General features: G+C 40.0%; 3 protein-coding genes across 4 annotated transcripts in view; 2 read left to right on the top strand and 1 right to left on the bottom strand.

Annotated features, from left to right (window-relative positions):
- NUP205 (nucleoporin 205) overlaps nucleotides 1-11217 on the top strand; it is a 43027-nt gene extending 31810 nt beyond the window's left edge. For both annotated transcript variants that reach the window (XM_015859243.1, XM_015859251.2), the window contains exons 31-43: nucleotides 841-989; nucleotides 1705-1896; nucleotides 2087-2208; nucleotides 3542-3680; nucleotides 3886-4012; nucleotides 4787-4863; nucleotides 6386-6514; nucleotides 7028-7154; nucleotides 7664-7830; nucleotides 8440-8563; nucleotides 9545-9673; nucleotides 10242-10315; nucleotides 10849-11217. In XM_015859243.1, the coding sequence (XP_015714729.1) occupies nucleotides 841-989; nucleotides 1705-1896; nucleotides 2087-2208; nucleotides 3542-3680; nucleotides 3886-4012; nucleotides 4787-4863; nucleotides 6386-6514; nucleotides 7028-7154; nucleotides 7664-7830; nucleotides 8440-8563; nucleotides 9545-9673; nucleotides 10242-10315; nucleotides 10849-11001 (1709 nt within the window). In that variant the 3' untranslated portion in view covers nucleotides 11002-11217. The remainder of the gene's footprint in view (nucleotides 1-840; nucleotides 990-1704; nucleotides 1897-2086; nucleotides 2209-3541; nucleotides 3681-3885; nucleotides 4013-4786; nucleotides 4864-6385; nucleotides 6515-7027; nucleotides 7155-7663; nucleotides 7831-8439; nucleotides 8564-9544; nucleotides 9674-10241; nucleotides 10316-10848) is intronic.
- A 494-nt stretch (nucleotides 11218-11711) lies between these two features.
- On the top strand, nucleotides 11712-16079 carry ARL1 (ADP ribosylation factor like GTPase 1). The gene is made up of 6 exons (XM_015859346.2): nucleotides 11712-11987; nucleotides 12653-12790; nucleotides 13961-14042; nucleotides 14402-14513; nucleotides 15178-15356; nucleotides 15688-16079. Exons 1-6 carry the CDS (start codon nucleotides 11984-11986, stop codon nucleotides 15716-15718), a joined length of 546 nt encoding a protein of 181 aa, XP_015714832.1. The 5' UTR covers nucleotides 11712-11983; the 3' UTR covers nucleotides 15719-16079.
- Nucleotides 15983-18397, bottom strand: part of UTP20 (UTP20 small subunit processome component) — a 56023-nt gene continuing 53608 nt past the window's right edge. Inside the window, exons 60-62 of the mRNA XM_015859223.2 lie at nucleotides 17928-18054; nucleotides 17456-17601; nucleotides 15983-16921 (exon numbers count right to left, since the gene is read on the bottom strand). Coding sequence (XP_015714709.1) covers nucleotides 16766-16921; nucleotides 17456-17601; nucleotides 17928-18054 — 429 coding nt within the window. The 3' untranslated portion in view covers nucleotides 15983-16765. The remainder of the gene's footprint in view (nucleotides 16922-17455; nucleotides 17602-17927; nucleotides 18055-18397) is intronic.

The raw sequence follows: 18397 nt of genomic DNA, 5'->3' as shown, positions 1-18397 counted from the left end.
TTTAAAAAAAAAAAAACAAACAACAACCAAACAACCTCAAAGATAATATTCTTTCTTTCTGTTTGTTTAGTGGGAGACTCCAGAGGAAAACAAACAAAACCAGAGAACAAAGCCAAAAAAACCCACCAAACAATCAAAACAAAAAACTCAGTAAATTGCCTTTTTCAAGCTACTCAGGTGCTACTTAACCAGCCAAGAGAACTTATGGCCCAAGTGACATTGTCTGTTAATGGCTTGGGTGCTTGAGTCATCAGCATTTATAACTGCTATTTCATCTTAGATGTTGAATGAGATGAAAAAAACCAGCACTTGGTGTCCATAATTGGGCACACAGACTGCTATTACTCGATCAGCTTTTTGAGCCCAAGTGAAAATAACTGAAATTGTTATGACCCCTCTGTAGTTTATTGCTGACTCAGGACTCAGGACTCTTCTACCTAACTCATCTTGTTTGCTTCCCTTCAAACTGAGTGTTTTGTTCTCAATGAAAGTCCTTAGCCCTAAGAGAGAATTTAATTTGCATGTATTGAACCTTAAGATTATTTCATACAGATTGTTTACAAACATGGATTAAGTATACAGGCACAAACGTTTTTTAATTCTGGCTGGCACATATGTGATACTTAGGAAAAAAAAAAGATTTGTGGGAAAACATCTGCAGTTCAATCAAAACCTGTTATCCCATGTTTTTTATATTTCTGTTTCAACATAGAGAATGTCCTGGAGGACGTAGTCTGAGCTGTGTTATCACTAAGCTAATGCCACGCTGCCCATCTTTGTGTTTTTCCTTTTTAACTTTACCTGTTTGTTTTTTTGTTGTTGTTGTTGTTGTTTTTACAGCTAAGAAAACAATGTGGGAACGTCTGACAGCTCCTGAAGATGTATTTAGTAAATTGCAACGAGAAAACATGGCAATTATTGAGAGTTATGGGGCAGCTCTCATGGAGGTGGTCTGTCGTGATGCTTGTGATGGACACGAGATAAGCAGGGTAAATAAAACTATTCCACTGCAATTCTTGGTTTGTTTGTTATAGCGAACACTTTCCTACTATGCAGTGAAAGTAAATTTTATGAGATAGAACTGGAACATTCTTTGTAGATACTTTGTCTTTTTCATATTTCTGTCCTCCCACTCATCCTTCAAGCTGTTATAAGTGTGGATGCATATACGTATTATTTTGTCAAAAAAGTAACACGTCCCTTTGTTTAAAAACAAAAGTACTAAGGACTACTGCAAAAGATTGTAGGTATGAGCTGCTGTGACATTTATCTGTTATCTTTAAATCATGAACTTTCTGGTTAATTTTCCCACTTTTGAAAGATTTGCTGACTTCAGAAATAAACATTTTGTGATAACTTCGGTAAACAGGAATCTAGTCAGGATGCAAACTAATTTTAATTACTAATAGTTCTTGTAGCAGTACTTCATTAAAAACTATTTTGGCATAGTTATTGGTGAATAATATCTGTAATGTTTTGTTAAAGAATCAGTAATTGGGAGCTATTGATAATAGGTGAACAGTTGGACTGGATGATCTTTTAGGTCTTTTCCAGCCTTGGTGATTATATGATTCTATGATAATGGAAGAAAGGAAACTGACTTAGAGGAAAGATAATTGGCTTGTCCTATACTAAAACAAGAATTTTTACAAAATACTGTTTGTTTGTTTCCAATTTTGTTTGTTTTTTTCTTTCTCATCCCAGATGTTGGCATTGGCTTTGCTTGACCGCATTGTTTCAGTAGACAAGCAGCAACAGTGGCTTTTGTACCTCTCCAATAGCGGCTACCTGAAGGTGCTTGTGGATAGCCTAGCAGATGATGATCTCACTCTTCAGAGCTTACTCATGCCTCAGCCACCTTTACTTAAGGCGTTGTACACCTATGAATCCAAAATGGTGAGAGCACCTAAAGAACGATTTTGTATTTCTAAATTTGAGTTGCTTATCTATGCTTTAAATCGATTGTATGCAGAAATGCTGTACTAAGACAATAGTATTTGAAATGACGCTAAAATCAAGAAAGGAATTACTTGTAAATTTGTTCATCACCAACAGCAAGTACTCAAGTTTTTCTGTTGTTCTTTAGGCATTCCTTACCAGGGTAGCTAAAAGTCAGCAAGGGTCGTTAGAACTGTTGCGGTCTGGTGTGATTGTGAGGTTGGCACAGTGTCAAGTGTATGACATGCGACCCGAAACAGACCGTCAGGGGTAAGTGTTGTTTCCCTAGTTGATTTTGAAACTGTAATACAGTAAAGAGAGCACATGATATACTAACAATAGAGGAATAAACATGGTAGAATAAATATAATTTCAGAAATATTTCATGCATTTAAATATCAGTTATATACTGCTTGGCAAGTTTATTGGTATGTTGTCACATTGTTGGTCATCATAAGATGACTGAGAGAAGAAAGCTGACTTTCAGAAAACTGAGTATTCAGGGAAAATCACCATGGCAAGTTTGAAACCTTGGTCATTACTTTAAATGTACAGTTTTTAGTGATGTACTATGGGTTCAAACTTTGGAGAAAAGTAAAACTTAGGTAAGAAAGGACATAAGAAGGGACACCAAGTTGTGTGGTACAGTTGTCCTTGTCAGGCTTGAGATCTGGGCCCATGTGAACCTCACAATGTTCAATGAGGCCAAATACAAGATCTGCACCTGGACTGGGTACAGACTGGTCTGAGAATGGTTTGAGAAGCATCCTTGAGGAGAAGGGTGTGTGGGTGTTACTTAGTTAAAACCTCATCATGAGCCAGCAGTGTGTGCTTGCAGCCCAGAAAGCCAACTGTATCCTGGGCTGCCTCAAAAGGTTGGGGTAGCTATCCTGTGGAGACAGGCTGAGAGAGCTGGGATTGTTCAGTCTGAAGAAGGCTCCAGTGAGACCTTCTAGCAGCCTTCCAATACTTAAAGTGTGCATACAAGAAAGCTGTTAGAGGGTCGCTTTATCAGTGAGTGTAATGATAAGACAAAGGGTAATTGGCTTTAAATGAAAAGAGAGTAGGTTTAGATGAGGTGTAAGGGAGAAATTCTCCCATTTGAGGGTGGTAAGGCACTGTCACAGGTTCTCCAGGGCACTTGTAGATATGTTCAGGGCTGGATTGGATGTGCCTGACCTAGTGGATCTAGGGCAACCTGATCTAGTGGAATCCTATGGCAGGGACATGGGAACTAGATGATCATTAAGATCCTTTCTAATCCAAGCAGATCTGTGGTTATATGAAATACTTTGTGTAGAAGTGTCGGTGACATGTATAAAATCATACGAAACATAGAGGACAGTGCTTTTCAATTGCTGCAGAATCAAGCACATCTCTCCATAAAAGATTTGAAAATATTTAGTTTTATTTCTGGGAAAGTAAAGAAAACATATGTTTTATTTCTACAATGAAAAGGTCTGTTTTCATATCGAATAGTGGAGAATAATGTCTGATGGTTTTAGGCTGAGGGTGGTTTTAAGCTAAGACTCTGCTTCATGAGTGGGCCATACTTTTTTTCATTGTTTTGTTTCTACACTTGTTTTCTTCTGAACTTCTTAAGAATGTATGGAATGAGAGGTCCCCCAGTCTTCATTCCTGCTCCAGTGGAACGTTATCGCCAGATTCTTCTTCCAGCTCTTCAGCTGTGCCAAGTGATCCTCACATCCAGCATGGCACAACACCTGCAAGCAGCGGGACAGGTATGTTGTGAAAGATGCTGTAATTGATCATCTGATCAAATTGTGTGTCATCTCGCTCTGCTTAAGTAAACTATTTTAAAATAACATCTTCACTGATAATAGGAGATTGCTCTAAAATTCTCTCAGAAGTTAAAATACTTCTCCCTCTTTGCTTACTGCTAAATTTTGATGGATTCACGTTTCCTTTTTTCTTCATGTGTTACAGGTTTTGCAGTTTCTCATTTCCCATTCAGATACTATCCAGGCAATCCTGAGGTGTCAAGACGTTAGTGTTGGATCTCTCCAAGAGCTGGCTGCGCTGACAGGAATAATCAGCAAGGCAGCTTTGCCTGGTAAGAACAGTGGTTTTGAATTCTCTTACCTACATCTGTGTGCATCTTGGCGTTTGTTTTCTATAAAGAATTAGTAAACTAGTACAACATGAATTTGATTTTCATTTTCTTTATCCTATCTGTCAGTAAGTGCTTTTTGTCTCTGAGATCACTTGTTAATAATACTGTTCTAAGTGCATGTGGTAACTTCAAAAAGAATTTTCATTCAGCAAATTCTACAGCTGAGGAAATAGTCAGAAAATGTTTGTGTCCCCCTATCCTTATTAATATTTTCTACATTTTTATTTCTTTATTTACTTTACAAATAATTATTTTTTTCCTGGATCTTCTATGGATTATCATACTGACATTTCTTTTGGGTGAATTATCTTCGTAGAGGACTAATCTTATTTTGATATATACAGATATTTCTACTGGATTCTAGAGGACTTGCTTTCGATTTCAAAATAACTTGATTGTTTTGATTTAATGGCTTGTTTTGATCAAAGGAAAGTTTGAGTACCATAGAAAGGAGTACAGAGCTGCAGGTTGAGGCCAAATGTTAATCTTTGCATAGTATATTTGTACTTTTTAAAACGACTTTGCAGATTAATAACCTACATAGCATTCGTAGTAGCTGCATTCATATCTGAAAGTTTTCCTCAAGAATGTGCAAGGTTTAGATTGTTTTGCTATTTTTTTTTTCTGATCTTGTATTTAAATATAATTTTATACTGCCTTAATTTGCTTTTTTTTCATAAAGTTAATTTTGTGGCTGTTTTTTTTTTTTTAAAGGAGTGCTAAATGAATTGGATGTTGATGTTAATGAAGGGACACAGATGGAGCTACAAGGACATATAGGTCGATTTCAGGTGATGAAGTTACATATGTAACACCTGTATTTTTGGAATTGTGTATGTAGATTAGAATTGCTTCCTGGTTCTGTGCGTTTTACACTGTGACTAGTAGGTAAGAAACACATTATCTAGCATTAAAAAGAATGCAGTGCTTATTTTTGGTGTGTGTTTTGTGGATAGGATGTGTATTATATATTTATTTATTCATTGTAATTTGATTTCGGGATGTGATTGTTGTTGTTTTGAAACAAATAGAAAAGACATCATTTGGCAACGTAAGAGTTAAGTCAGAGACATTTTTGCTCTCCCTGGCTTGGGATTTACCATAAGTAGAGGACAATTTGAAGTCAGCACCAATGTGTATGAAGTGATGCAGAATATTTTTACCACTTCTACCACAAGCAAGCCTGCAGCTCAACAGTGTAGGACATTTAGCATGCTTATGTTTAGTTTCTTTGCTCTCCCTTTGAGAATAACTCTGACTTAGATTCCAAAAGTAAAGCCGAGATAAAGTAAGTTTTGCTCAGGAGCTATAACTGTTGACCTTACTGCAGCTCATCATTCAGCAGTGTTTTTGAAGCTTTGCTATTCATGTCAGCATGGATGTTTGTAGAGAAATATTCTTTGAAAACTGTCTGTAGACAGTTTTAAATATTTGCCCCGACAAATATTTCTGGTTGCCAAGAGAAGGATGTGTTTTCTGGGCATTTTGATAGTAACTACGAGACTGACCAGCCCAAAGCAGAGCAGCAAAATGTAAATGATTGCTGAAATGCTGGGCTTGTTGTTTCTCTGAGGCATCATGTCAGCAACAAACTCATGCAGAACAGCAGAAATGTTTTTTGTTAGAAGGAGTTTTAATTGGTTAATTTGAAACAGAGCTGTTTGGAGCAAAACTGCAAATCAGTCATCTGTTACTGTAACTTTTATCTCTAGTTTGTCATCTTATTTTCATTAAGTAATAAAACTAGTTTTTCCTAAAAGCAATTGCCAATAAATGTTTAATCTTCAGTATCTTTTTGAACGCTCCGTATGAAACTGACTTCCAGTCTGAGCCACTACGATGATCTTAACAGCTGTATATAAAGTAAAACCAAATTTATAGGTTGTTCCTCCTTCTTATGAAACTACTGAATTGATTTTTTACAACTTTTATGCAACTTATTATCTCCATATCCAGATTTTGCTTCTTTATAGATAAGTGTTCTAAATGGGTATATATCAACCTAAACTGTCATTGCTGCTAGTCAGTATAACAGTCTGTAAGAGGTGTAAGACAGTGTTGTGCCCTTCTGAATCACATCTCAAGGAACTGTTTTAGGATGTCCATTAGCTTTTAATTTAACTAAAAGTGAGTTAAAGCATTGTGTTTTGAAAGATACAAATGTAGCTTGAGAAGTTCTAAAAGCTTTATTTGCACTGCTGTCTTCCTGTTGTGTGGGAAGGGATATGTCTTGCTCTTCTGCTTTTGAAAGTGGCAAGGATCATGAACTTCCTTTGCTGAGATTCTGACTGAACTCTGTGTTTCTCATGGCAGCGCCAGTGCTTAGGACTTCTAAGTCGATTTGGTGGTTCAGACAGGCTACGTCAGTTTAAACTGCAGGACGATAACTCAGAAGGAGACAGAGTGAACAAGAGAGATGAAATTGAGTTGGCCATGCAACAGGTAAGGACAAAAGAATTTGCAAGAACCTTCAGACTTAAGTTAGGAATTTTACCTGTTCTACAGGTAACTTTTATTGTCTTGTTTTTGTGTGATTTTAACTAGTTTTAATGTTCTGCGCTATTTTCAGTTTGGTACAGGATCCCACATTTAATTTCTATTCAAAGTAGTCATTGAAAATTTGGTTACTTATATTAGAGTCAGTGATCATTATTGTTCTGGATACAAAGTCTGACATCTTCAAAGCTTTAATCTGATCAGAGAATTTCAAAATAAGTTCTGGGCATGGAGAATACTAAGTTAGAGTTCAAGAGGAGTTATGAGGGACCAGAAATCGTGACTAGTAGGTTTGGGAAAGAGGTAAGGTTGTGAGTCCTAGACTTGAAATGGAAGTGGGGCTATAACTGATCAGAAAAGAGAATCATCACTTTCAACTGAATAGAGACAAAGAAAAATCAAATGCTGTTTATTGACTTTTATCCATGTTTCACTTATATACCATCTCTTTATTTTAAGATCTGTGCAAATGTGATGGAGTACTGCGAGTCACTTATGTTGCAAAGTGCCCCCAGTTTTGAGCACTCTGTTTGTCTGTTCACTCCCAGCCTGTCAGAGTCAACCAACCGAGATGGGCCTCGTCAAGGTGAGATTTTTGGCTTGCTATTTTTTTGAGATTGAGTAGCAACATCTGGGCTAGTAGAAAATAACATAGCAGGAAGTGCAGCTTCACATGTACTTCATGGCAGTGATGCAGCTGCTCATTTTCATACTCTGCAAAAAATGGTTTTACAGCCTAGAACGAATCCAAATCAGGGAACTAATCGAGTTAAAACAAATACAACCAAAAATAGTTTTTAATCCACTTCCCATTGGAGTCTCAGAAGTACATGCATGAGTTTAAAAGAAAAAAGGATATAAATACTAAAAGACAGGGGAAGGTAAGGTGGGTTTTTTTGTTGTTCTTTTTGTTATTATTTTTTTTAAAGCAACTGTGCTGGATTAAATTAGGTAAAACTAGAACCTTATTTATGACAGAAAAGATTAGTTTTAGTGTTGACTCTTCATTACATTACATAGTAACAGCTTTTTTTTTTTTTTTAATCATTTTTCTTAATTTAATTTGTTTATTATAACATGGTCATCTTTTTGTAGACACACAAGCACCAGTGGTACCATACTGGCGCTTGCCTGGTTTGGGCATTATCATCTATCTGCTGAAACAGAGCACTAATGATTTCTTCAGTTACTATGATAGCCATCGTCAGAGTGTTAACAAACTGCAAAATGTGGAGCAGCTCCCACCAGATGAAATAAAAGAGGTAACCTTTCTGCTGACTTTGTAGCCACTATTTTGCTTGTAACACATACAGCTGTACCAGGGACTCTGAAATATTATAGATAAATAAATAGTTCCAGTTATTTTGTATGGTCCTTTCTACTGTTGATTAAAGGGACCATTGAATGGGTGATGGGGGTAATGGACTTGTTGAGTGTTTTTTCATTATATTGGAAAACCATTGTTAACACTTTGGGATTGTTCATCCTCTTTCTCCTTGACTAAATAGATGCAACTTGTATGGTATTTAGTAGTTGTAGTTGTAACTTCTGCATTAGACCTTGGGTTACAGATGACAGGGATGCAGAGACAATGTACTTCATACAGATACACTGTCACAATGAACTAATAAACTGAATGATAAACCAAATGATCATTTTTCTTGATAGAAAAGTTGCTTGAGGATACAGTTAATTTATTCCTTTTTTGGTAAGGAAGGTTATGCAAGTTAAAAATGAAGTGTAGAGTTTGAAGAGGTAGTAACCGATTGGCAGCAAGTTCTAGATAATGGTAAATAGTTCTTATTTCTTTCATTATTCTTTCCTTCTGTTCTGACTTGCTGTAATTTTCTTTTTTCCTCTTCTTGTCACAGCTGTGTCAATCAGTTATGCCAGCTGGGGTTGATAAAATCTCCACTGCCCAAAAATATGTTTTGGCAAGGCGACGTCTGGTGAAGCTAATAAACAACAGAGCCAAGCTGCTTTCTCTTTGTTCTTGTATCCTTCTGAAATTGAAGTTAACCTCAGAGTAATTCCCTCCGAAAATGTGAAGAAATAGGAGCAGGTTATTTTATCCTACATTTCTGACCACTTTGAACAATACATCCTACAAAAGGAAAATTTGAAGTATAGAAGCTTAAAATAGCACACATTGTTCTGCTACTTTCGGGCAGTAAGTATTCTTAAATTAGTACTTAGACTGGAAGATGAGGTCAGTGATAATTCCCATCATAGAGACACTGTTAGTAGGATTTTTCATAATTATGATGAAGCACAATATTGCCAATATTATTACAGACCAGCTCTTAAATTTAGTATCCAAGCCCACTAGATATGTACACATATATGTACGCATATGTACAAGTGTACACTAGATATGTACACATATGTACAAGTGTGCTGGCAAAAGTACTCGGAAAAATAATTCAGATGCTTGTGAGAGTGACTGGCGTTCCCAGTGTTACAGTGAATTGTGCATAAGCTTTTTCTTGTGAATGCCAGTAACTCTTTGGAAATAACCAGTACTGCACAAAATAATTGTTGCAGAGGCTCAGAATTTTCCTCTGAAATCTAGTTTAGATAGATGTGCACCTGCAGACTCACCAGTTGTAGCTGGTACAGCCACTTCCAGCTTTACAACTTCAGCTCTAACACACCGCTGCAAATGAATGGACATTACAAGTCACATTAGGAGTCGTACTCTGCTCTGGTGCAGAGTGCTGGTTTAAAGCCTCTTCAGATTAAGCATAGCAGTCATTTGAACGAGCCTAGCCAGTACAGAAACAGGTAAGGATCCATGTGATCTATTTGAGGCCCTCATTATCAGCAGTTAGGGTGGGAACCTGCTGCTGGAGGAAGTTACAGTTGGCTGAGATAATATCTTCAGCTGCTTCTAAATGGTTGTATAAATATGGTTATATAGTAAATGTACAATCTAAAGACAAACTTAAACTCCTTCACTGAAAAATGTGTCAATAGATATTATAGAAACATGTCTCTTCATTCTTTGGCGTCATCTGGAACACTATCTACTGAATTACACACCCACTGACTCCCAAGACTCACTTCTATCTTACGGAATATCATTTAAGAGAGGAAGAATGCAAGGTAAAATTTCTGATATGTCAAGATTCCTTTGAGTTAATCTGATGGTTAAATTTAAAAGGTTGGACTTTCCTTGGAAGAACTGACAATAACACGTATTGTTCAGCCGCAGACTTCAGAGTGTTGTCTATTACACATAATCTTCAAATGAACTACTGTTTATTTATGTCATTGAAACAGAATGAAGTTCAAATAATGAAATCAGACCAGTGCTCCAAAACAATGTATCCCTAAATATTCTAAGAGAAAATGAAGAACTAGAATGGAGACTGGTGTTTTGAAAGTGTTTGTTAGAGTTATAGGCACTGCTGATTTGCTGGAATGTGATGAATTTTGATAGAGGTCAGAAAGATTAGTGACTATGGGAGGAGCTTTTCACTGTAAGTGCCATGTTGTGTGATCATGGCTGCTCAGTGACTTAGAGAGAAATGTTAAGTCAAAAAATTACTTTAACTTCTAATACGCAAGTTTAGTGACAAATTTTTTGAGTATTGCATTCTAAAACCATTTATGACAATGTAGAAGAATGATGGTGTCAACATAATTTTAACCTCTGATTTTCTATCACTAGATTCCTTTGGTTCAGAGTCCAGCTTGGATTTCAGCAGTGGACTGAATCGAGTGAGTCAGCATGATATAGATCAGGTGAGATGTAACAGTCTACTGAAAAATATGGAATGCACATTGTTACCATGCAGCTATTGAGAGCAGTCTGACTACCATTCTCCCATATCTCAACAACCTGTGGTAACACCAGCTGTAAATAACTCGATTTAGAACTAATGATGTGTTGCACACTTTTTTTTTACAGAACACTATGAAGCAGGTAGAAACTGAACAGACTGTAAAGTGTGAATATTTACAACAGAATTGATTTATTCCTACACAGAAGTTTAATAGTCTGTGTTAATTGGTTGCAGAAGCAGCAGGAAAAAAAAAAGATCATTTTTATTAAAAACATCCATTGACTTTTCAGCTGCTGTTTGTGGACAAAAAAAGAGCCTATGATCAAAACCCTTTGTAATCTCAAGCACCTTTATAAGAAAAAGTTTTGTTTAATTCCTAAAGATTGTAAAGTATTGTGAAAAAGCTGGTAGGTATTGACAGGTGATGGATAAGCATGCTCTAGAATGATAAGATTTTTGTATTGTTGACTGAACCAAATCTCTGTTTCTCAGCTTCAGATTGAAACCGCCAACAGTTTTGGTGAATCCCTACAGAAGAAACTTCTGGACATTGAGGGGTTATATTCGAAGGTTCGGTCACGTTACACCTTTATTCAAGCTCTTGTAAGACGTATCCGTGGTCTTCTAAGGATATCAAGGACCTAAAGACTGATATATGAAGCTTGCCCCTTGAAGCTGTGTACTTGGGCAGGCCTTCTGGATCATTGCATTTTATAGATGACTCATTTTCTAAAGAATGTCAAAAAAAAACCCCAACATTTTTGTTACTTTTTTTTTTCCTTATCCCTTTGGATCAGTTTTGTGCATTCTTTCTTACTGCTCCCAACTTGAAAGGAAAAATAAAGAATCATTTTTAAGCGAGTTCTGATTCATATAAGAACTAAAGCAAGAAAGAATTCCAATGGAGGACATAAAGGAAGCAAAAGCTGTTCTGTGACTGCAATGATACTATACATAAGGAAACAAAAGCTGTTCTGTGACTGCGATGATACTGTATGTTCGGATGCTCTCAGAGACAATGGAAAGGTTTGTCTATTCGTACTGTTCTTGCTTCACACACGTTTAATGTGATCAGACTCTTTGATATGGATTTTATGAGAAAGGTGACCATTTTGCACTGTAAGCTGCTTGTTTATCTTCCCCAGTGCCCTGCCTTTTTTCAGCTGACACGGAAACAAGCTTCTCTTTGGAGAACTGTAGGAACAAGGAATAAATAATCATGGGGAAGGGCATAGAAGGTGGCAGCCGGTACAGCCGCCCTTGTAACGCCATGGGCGCATGAGAGGCGGGCTGTGTGGGGGACGGGGGAGGGATTAGGCCGCGCCGCGCTCATTTCCGCACACGCCGCTTCCGCATCAGCAGATTCGTCACTTTTCCTCGTAGGCCCGCTTGATTAATTTCATCTTATTTCTCCTCCCTTTTTCCTCCCGTCCCGCGTACCTCTGTACCGAGAGGCTTCAGGTCTCCCTGCGTTCTGTTTCCCCTTCTTCCTTGGAGGCAGAGGCAGTCCCATCCCCGTGTCGAAACGGCGAAGTTGGGGGGGGGCCGCTTCCTTTACTCGCCGCGGCGTGCGACGTGGAGCTGACAGGAGCGGCAGGGCGGGCAGGGCCCGGCGCAGCGGCTCGACATGGGTGAGGGCTGCGGGGCAATGGGGGGCTGTGGTGCGCCGAGTTGTGCTGTGGTGCTGAGTTGTGTCGTGGTGCTGAGTATTGAGGGAGGCGACACCCTGGGTGTGGGGCTTGGGCCGTCCGCTCGGGTCTGACCTACGGACGTGGCGTTAGAGCAGCGCGTTCAGTCCCGTGAGGGGGCACGGAGCGGGGCAGCGCCTGCGGCCTTTGTGCACATGGATGCGATGGGGGGCTGGCAGCGCGACTCTATGAGCAACAAGCAACAAAACTGCGCTTCCATTGAAGGAACGAGAAGCGGGTGGGCCCGGGAGGCACGTTACGGCTCAGGGGGAGTCATTCCTTGCACCGCAGTGTTCCTGTGCGGTGGGTCGGTGGAGTTGGGAAGGCAGAGGCCGATGCAAACAAAGGAGGAGGCTCAGATTTTGGCAAAGGAGCAGACTAACCGCAATGAGGAAGCTTAGTGCTGCTGCAAGCTTCGTTTTGTCCGGGGAGATTTGTGATAGAATAATGGCATAAGACCATGAGGGAAGGATGTGGTTCAGCACTCACAACTTGCCTTTTTTCCCTCTGAATGTGAGAGATGTGCTGTGCTGTTCAGTAAGCAGGACAGACTCTGCTTTGCCAGCTGACCTGGAGGTGCCTTTCTGTTCTGCTTCTGTTTTTTGTAGGGGGCTTTTTCTCCACCATCTTTTCCAGTTTGTTTGGAACTCGAGAGATGAGGATTCTCATCCTGGGGCTGGATGGAGCTGGGAAAACAACCATCCTGTACAGGCTACAGGTTGGAGAAGTTGTTACCACCATTCCAAGTAAGCAGTCGATCCGTTACTAAACAGCTGATTTGTTGGCTCTGGAATGTCAGCTTGGTCAACCGAACTCACAAGTGCTTACTTTGTAAACTAAAGCACCTTATATTGTTGCAGCCTGGCACTTACATTTAAGAACTTTCTCACATGATGCTCTTGTGGTGAGCTATACAGATACAACAAAAAAGGCATCTCTTATGCTACTCTGCTGAATACTTGGCCTCAAGGTTGCTACCACCATTGACAGTTAGTGTTCATGCTGTCATACCTCCATGTAACAAACACTGAGGTTTGTGTGCTGAAATTTTCTGGCTGAGATCATAGGATCATAGAATAGTTTGGGTTGAAAGGGACATTTAAGATCATCTGCTTCAAACCCCCTGCTACAGGCAGGGACACCTGACCAGGTTGCTCAGAGCCCCATCCAGCCTGGCCTTGAATATTTCCAGGGAGGGAGCATCCACAGCCATGATGAGCAACCTGTTCCAGTGTCTCACCACCCTCACAGTAAAGAATTTCTTCCTGATATCTACTCTAAATTGTAGTGTAACATGAACTGGATTGTGGTGTAACATGAAGGACAAGGAATGCTGGCTGTTGAATCCTTGCCACATCTCTAGAAGTCTTCCTGAATGGCTGCAGCAAACTGACTGATTGGGGTCAGGTCTTTCAGGCAGTCAATGTTCTTTTGTTTTCCTGCTCTGTGTTTCTCTGTAGTGGCAGGGAAGGGAATGACAGCTGTATGTGCTGTATCTTTACTGCCATCTTCCAGATATCATGATATGAAGTCTTGTGCTGAGAAGCAGTCTTTGCTGTGGTCTTTTGAGGCCGCAGATCTGGTGCTGACATGTAGGATATGTTCCTTAATGTTCTACTGCTGTCAGTTGTGTACTTGGTTATCAAAGCAAGCCACTCCTTGAACTGCTGCTTTGTTTCCTTTGACGCTTTCAAGCACGTTTCTGTTGATTTATAACAACTTCAGCATTTGTTGGTGGGGTCTCCATAATATGTTTATGATGCATCATTTTCAGCCATAAACTCCTCAAAGGACGTGAGCATCACTATGTTGCTCATGAAATTTTTAGGCATCATGATTTTAAACTAAATGTATTTCGGGGGGGAGGGGGGGACAAAAACAAGGATCATCAATAAAATGGTGTAACTTTGTTTCAGCAATTGGCTTCAATGTTGAAACAGTGACATACAAGAACCTGAAATTTCAAGTTTGGGACCTGGGAGGACAGACAAGCATCAGGTAACACCTGTCTGAAAATGAAAAGATATCATTATATTCCAGTTAAAAGTGCTTTGAACGCTACTCAGTAAGGAGCAGCGCTCGTTTCCTTTCCCTTTTTAGCTCCAGCTATCTTGAAAAAGATGGTTTGTTGTGACACTCAGTAATTAACTACCTATATGAATGAGCTGTTTAAATTAACTCCTCTTAGTTTTTGCTGGTGATTATTTGTGCCACGCTGGTCCTTTTCATAACCTCGTGATGATCAGTTCTTCCTATCTTTCACCCCAGAGACGGTTTTTACTTCCTCTGGTTGGTTTTTTGTTCTGTGGCTGTAGAGAACGTCTGAACCTTCATATGGCCTTTTTTGTCTCCTGCAGGCCATACTGGCGGTGTTACTATTCCAATACAGACGCAGTCATTTATGTGGTGGACAGCTGTGATCGAGACAGAATTGGCACTTCCAAATCAGAGCTTGTTGCCATGCTGGAGGTAAGAAAATGAGAATGATGGTCATATCAGTGAAATGAAGCTGCAGTTCTTGGAGCAAATGTGAAACTTGATTCAGTGAATCACATTCGGTTGTCAAATTTTAGCCCTCAGAACAGGCCCATGCAGTGCTTCTAACTGAAGCAACCTCAATGTGCTGTGGGTATTTTATGTCTGCGCAGTAATTCTCTGGACATTACATGTAGCCTTTTGGTCACATGAAAACTTGCCTGTCCACAAGAACAGCTGCTCAGTGCATCAGTGGTAGAAAATCAGGCCCTGAAGGAATTCCAGTGGAGTCCTACTGGGTAGTGAAGCTGAAAAACATGCCCAGAATGGTAATAAAGGGAAGATGTGTTAAGTGCAACTTTGTTTTTCTTCCAAAAGCGCTGCAAGCTTTTTAATAGTGTGCCTTATTAAATCTGCCTCCTGTTTACAGAGTGCTGTTACCTTATGAAATCTGCCTTGTTTTGAAAGTGCTTCTATGCCAAGTGAGAGCAATTGGAATTCAAAATAGGAGTCATTCTTTTGGTAGCGCACTCAAATGGACAGACTGGAGGAGAGAGTCACGATAGGAGCTGCTTTTTGTCCTACGGGTTTTCTCTGCATAAATAAATGTAGTAAAAAATCCTGGCAAACAATTTGGTGCGTGATTCCTGTTTCTTAGGAAGAAGAATTGAAGAAAGCCATCTTGGTGGTGTTTGCGAACAAGCAGGACATGGAACAGGCCATGACTCCCACAGAAATGGCAAACGCTCTGGGCTTACCAGCATTGAAGGACAGAAAATGGCAGATATTCAAAACCTCTGCAACTAAAGGCACTGGGCTGGATGAAGCAATGGAGTGGTGAGTAAAAATCCAATTATGTTCTGTTAGCTTCATTAGTGAGGAGTCTTTTAACACATCTTTTATAAAGAAGAAAGATGGAAAGTCTGATGTAAAAGCATTACGGTATGAATTACAGGTCTGCAGAACTTCGTTGGGACTTGTGAGAACAGGAAGATGAGCGTTTCAGGACTTGCCTGTTTGCTGTGCCTTCTAGCTAGGGCTGTATTGCACTGGGCACGCATCTTAAAGCAAGAGCCCACATGAGTAGAAAGGGTAGCTTACTACTCCTAGAGGTGTCCTGGCATCTTTGATATGACTTTCCAATCAACTGCTTTACCCTTTTCCCTAGGTTGGTGGAAGCGTTGAAGAGTCGGCAGTGATACAAAGCTGACAGTTGTGAAGAAGCTTCAACTATGTCGAGCATCCCTTTCTGCAGTCACGTATGGTCAGGCCACAAGTTCTTGTAAATAGGGCAGGTTTGCATTTGGGTTTTGTAACATGGATGCCTCTCTTCAGATAGAAAACTGAACCAAGTGGATGTCTGTGTACATGATGATCTTCATTTTCTTTCTTTGTGTTTAAAGATGTGCTTAATGATTTATATGAAAGTTTTTCTGGAGGGCAAAGGGATTTATATATATATATTTTTTTTCCATTTACTGGGTAGTATGAAGTTGATGTGGTTAATCTATTTGTGTAATTAAAACACTAATAAAATCCACAGTGATAGCTGTACTCAAAGGTGCGTTGCTTGCTTGCAGATGCAGTTGAGTTCAGCCGCAGCCAGTTATAGCAGACACGTGGCTGAATGTTGCAGGTTTCCTAAAGCTGATGCTGTTATGCTTCAGCATCCCTCAGTGCAGGTATGATGTTAGAATAAAGTACAACTGAGGTAATACTGTACCTGTTTACATAGCATCACTTCTGTTTCTTCAGTATCTGCCTGCTGCCCTGATGTGGCATGGCAGTAACTCAACTCCCTCCTACCCTGAGCTGTTCTTTCTATACTCTGTGCTTAGCTGCAAGTGAGTCAGCTTTCTCCCTACAGCTGTGGAAGCTGAAAGACAAATCAAGGTCAATGCAGTCTGTTGTCTCCAGAAGGTAGGAGGGGCACAGGCACGAATACAGTCATCACATAACCCAGCTTTTAAACATGAAGTAAAATTCAGTGAAAAAAAATCAGACTGGTTGGCCAGTGAATTGTACACGCTCTAATAAATACACAGGTTTGGAGGGAAAAAACAAACCCAACCCTTAAGCTTTATTAGAAAGCTTTTATTTAAGATCCCAGATGAAAAAAAGAACATGGAAAAAATACAAATAAATACAATTAAAATATGTAGATTCTCTTTTTTCTTTTCCTCCCCAACATGATGAGCTTGAAATTCATTTTTACAAATTAATCCTCTGGGAAGGAAAGGACTTTTTCACTCCACCATTGCCAAGTCTTTCAGTGCGTGACCGCGATGTTTCTTGGCCTTGTAGCTGGGGCGCAGGAACTCTATTTTTCTCTTCCTGGTTTCTGCTTTATTCTTATGTCTCTTCAGCTTCCTCCTTGCAGCAATGTCAGGGTTCGCCACAGTCTAACGAGAAAGAATATGTTTGTTTAGTTAAAACCATAACCAGAAGTCCCCAAGAAATGTGTGACCGACAGCCAGTGCACGAGCTCTGAGGCTTCTCAAAACTGGGGGTCTTTGGGCTGCTGGAGCCATGTTTATTACTGCTCTTCAGGTAACCTAAACAGCAGCGCTCTGGAGTCGATCAAAACCTGCCCACAAATTTTACCTTGAATAAAACTACAGCATCAGAGAACACCCTGAATTGGAGGAGCCCACAAAGATGACGGAGTCCTGGTTCTGCACAAGGCCACCCTACAAACCCCTTGGTCTGGGAGCGATCTCCAAGTGCTCCTTGAACTCTGTGCAGGGCTGTGCCCACTGTCCCAGGGAGACTGTTGCAGTGCCTCATCCCCTTCTAACTAGTTTCTTGTTTTCATTTCACAAACTACCCTAATTCAGGATGAAGTTATTCTTCACAATCACCTCCCTGCTCAGCTCTCAAGCCTTTAGAAAAGCCCTGTTTTCCTTTTGCTAGAAGAGGAAGCAGAATATACGTACCTGCAAAGCCCTCTGCTTTTTCCTCATAGCTCTTTTCTGATTGGCCTGTTTCTGCACAGAAGAAAAGGCGAGCGAAAAAGCCTCCAGACCGACTAATTTCTTGAGTAGTTCTATAATTTCTTGGGAAAGGTTCTTCAGCGTCGGATCTAATACAACAAAATAAACCAGCTTAATCATCTTTCAGCATATAGAGCAAAAACCAAGAACCCAACAGGGAATTACCTGTTACTAAAACGTTCCTACTGATGGATCTTGCCCAGTATTTCTGCAGGCACAGTCCCAAAGACAGAATCAGCATCACCAGGATTGGAAAAGATCCACAAGATTATCCAGTCCAACCATACACCTACCACCTGTATTTCCCCACTGCCCATGTCCCTCAGTACCACATCCACATGGTTCTTGAGCACGTCTATTTCTCAACAGAGGAAAAGGATGACAGGAGGTGTTTGTGATGAAGGGTATCACTTACCTTGCTCTGCATAAGTGCTGTTCAGCTCCCTGTACAGAGGAGTGAGGACTGTTGGAAGGTACGGCTTGATTCTGTCTTTCCCCAGGTCCACTGAGATTGCACCAAGGAACTTAAAGATGCAGCTCCTCTGAAAATGAGCACATGGAACATGAACGTGGGTAAGAAAGAAACTGCATAACTGAGTGGCTACAAGAACACTGTGCATCTTAGTGCACAAGGTGTTTCAGATAGCTGTCAGGAAGTTACTGCTGCCATAAGGCCTTAGTACAGCCAAATACAGCTTTCAGATGAGACACAGCCCCGTGGAATCTGTAAATGTGTGAGCTACAACTTCACTTGTTGGTTGGTAACACTTTAAAAACAAGGTTGTTCAGTCACCGTCCTGCACTGGGGCAGCTGAAGACATTAAAAGCTCAGCCTTTCCCTCTGCATCACAGGGAATCAGCATTTCTTCTGTCACTCACACAGCC

The sequence above is a fragment of the Coturnix japonica genome, chromosome 1 (genome assembly GCF_001577835.2).
Source record: "Coturnix japonica isolate 7356 chromosome 1, Coturnix japonica 2.1, whole genome shotgun sequence".
Taxonomy (NCBI): Eukaryota; Metazoa; Chordata; class Aves; order Galliformes; family Phasianidae; genus Coturnix; species Coturnix japonica.
Note: the sequence above shows the minus strand (reverse complement) of the source record. Positions and strands in the feature narration are given on the sequence as shown.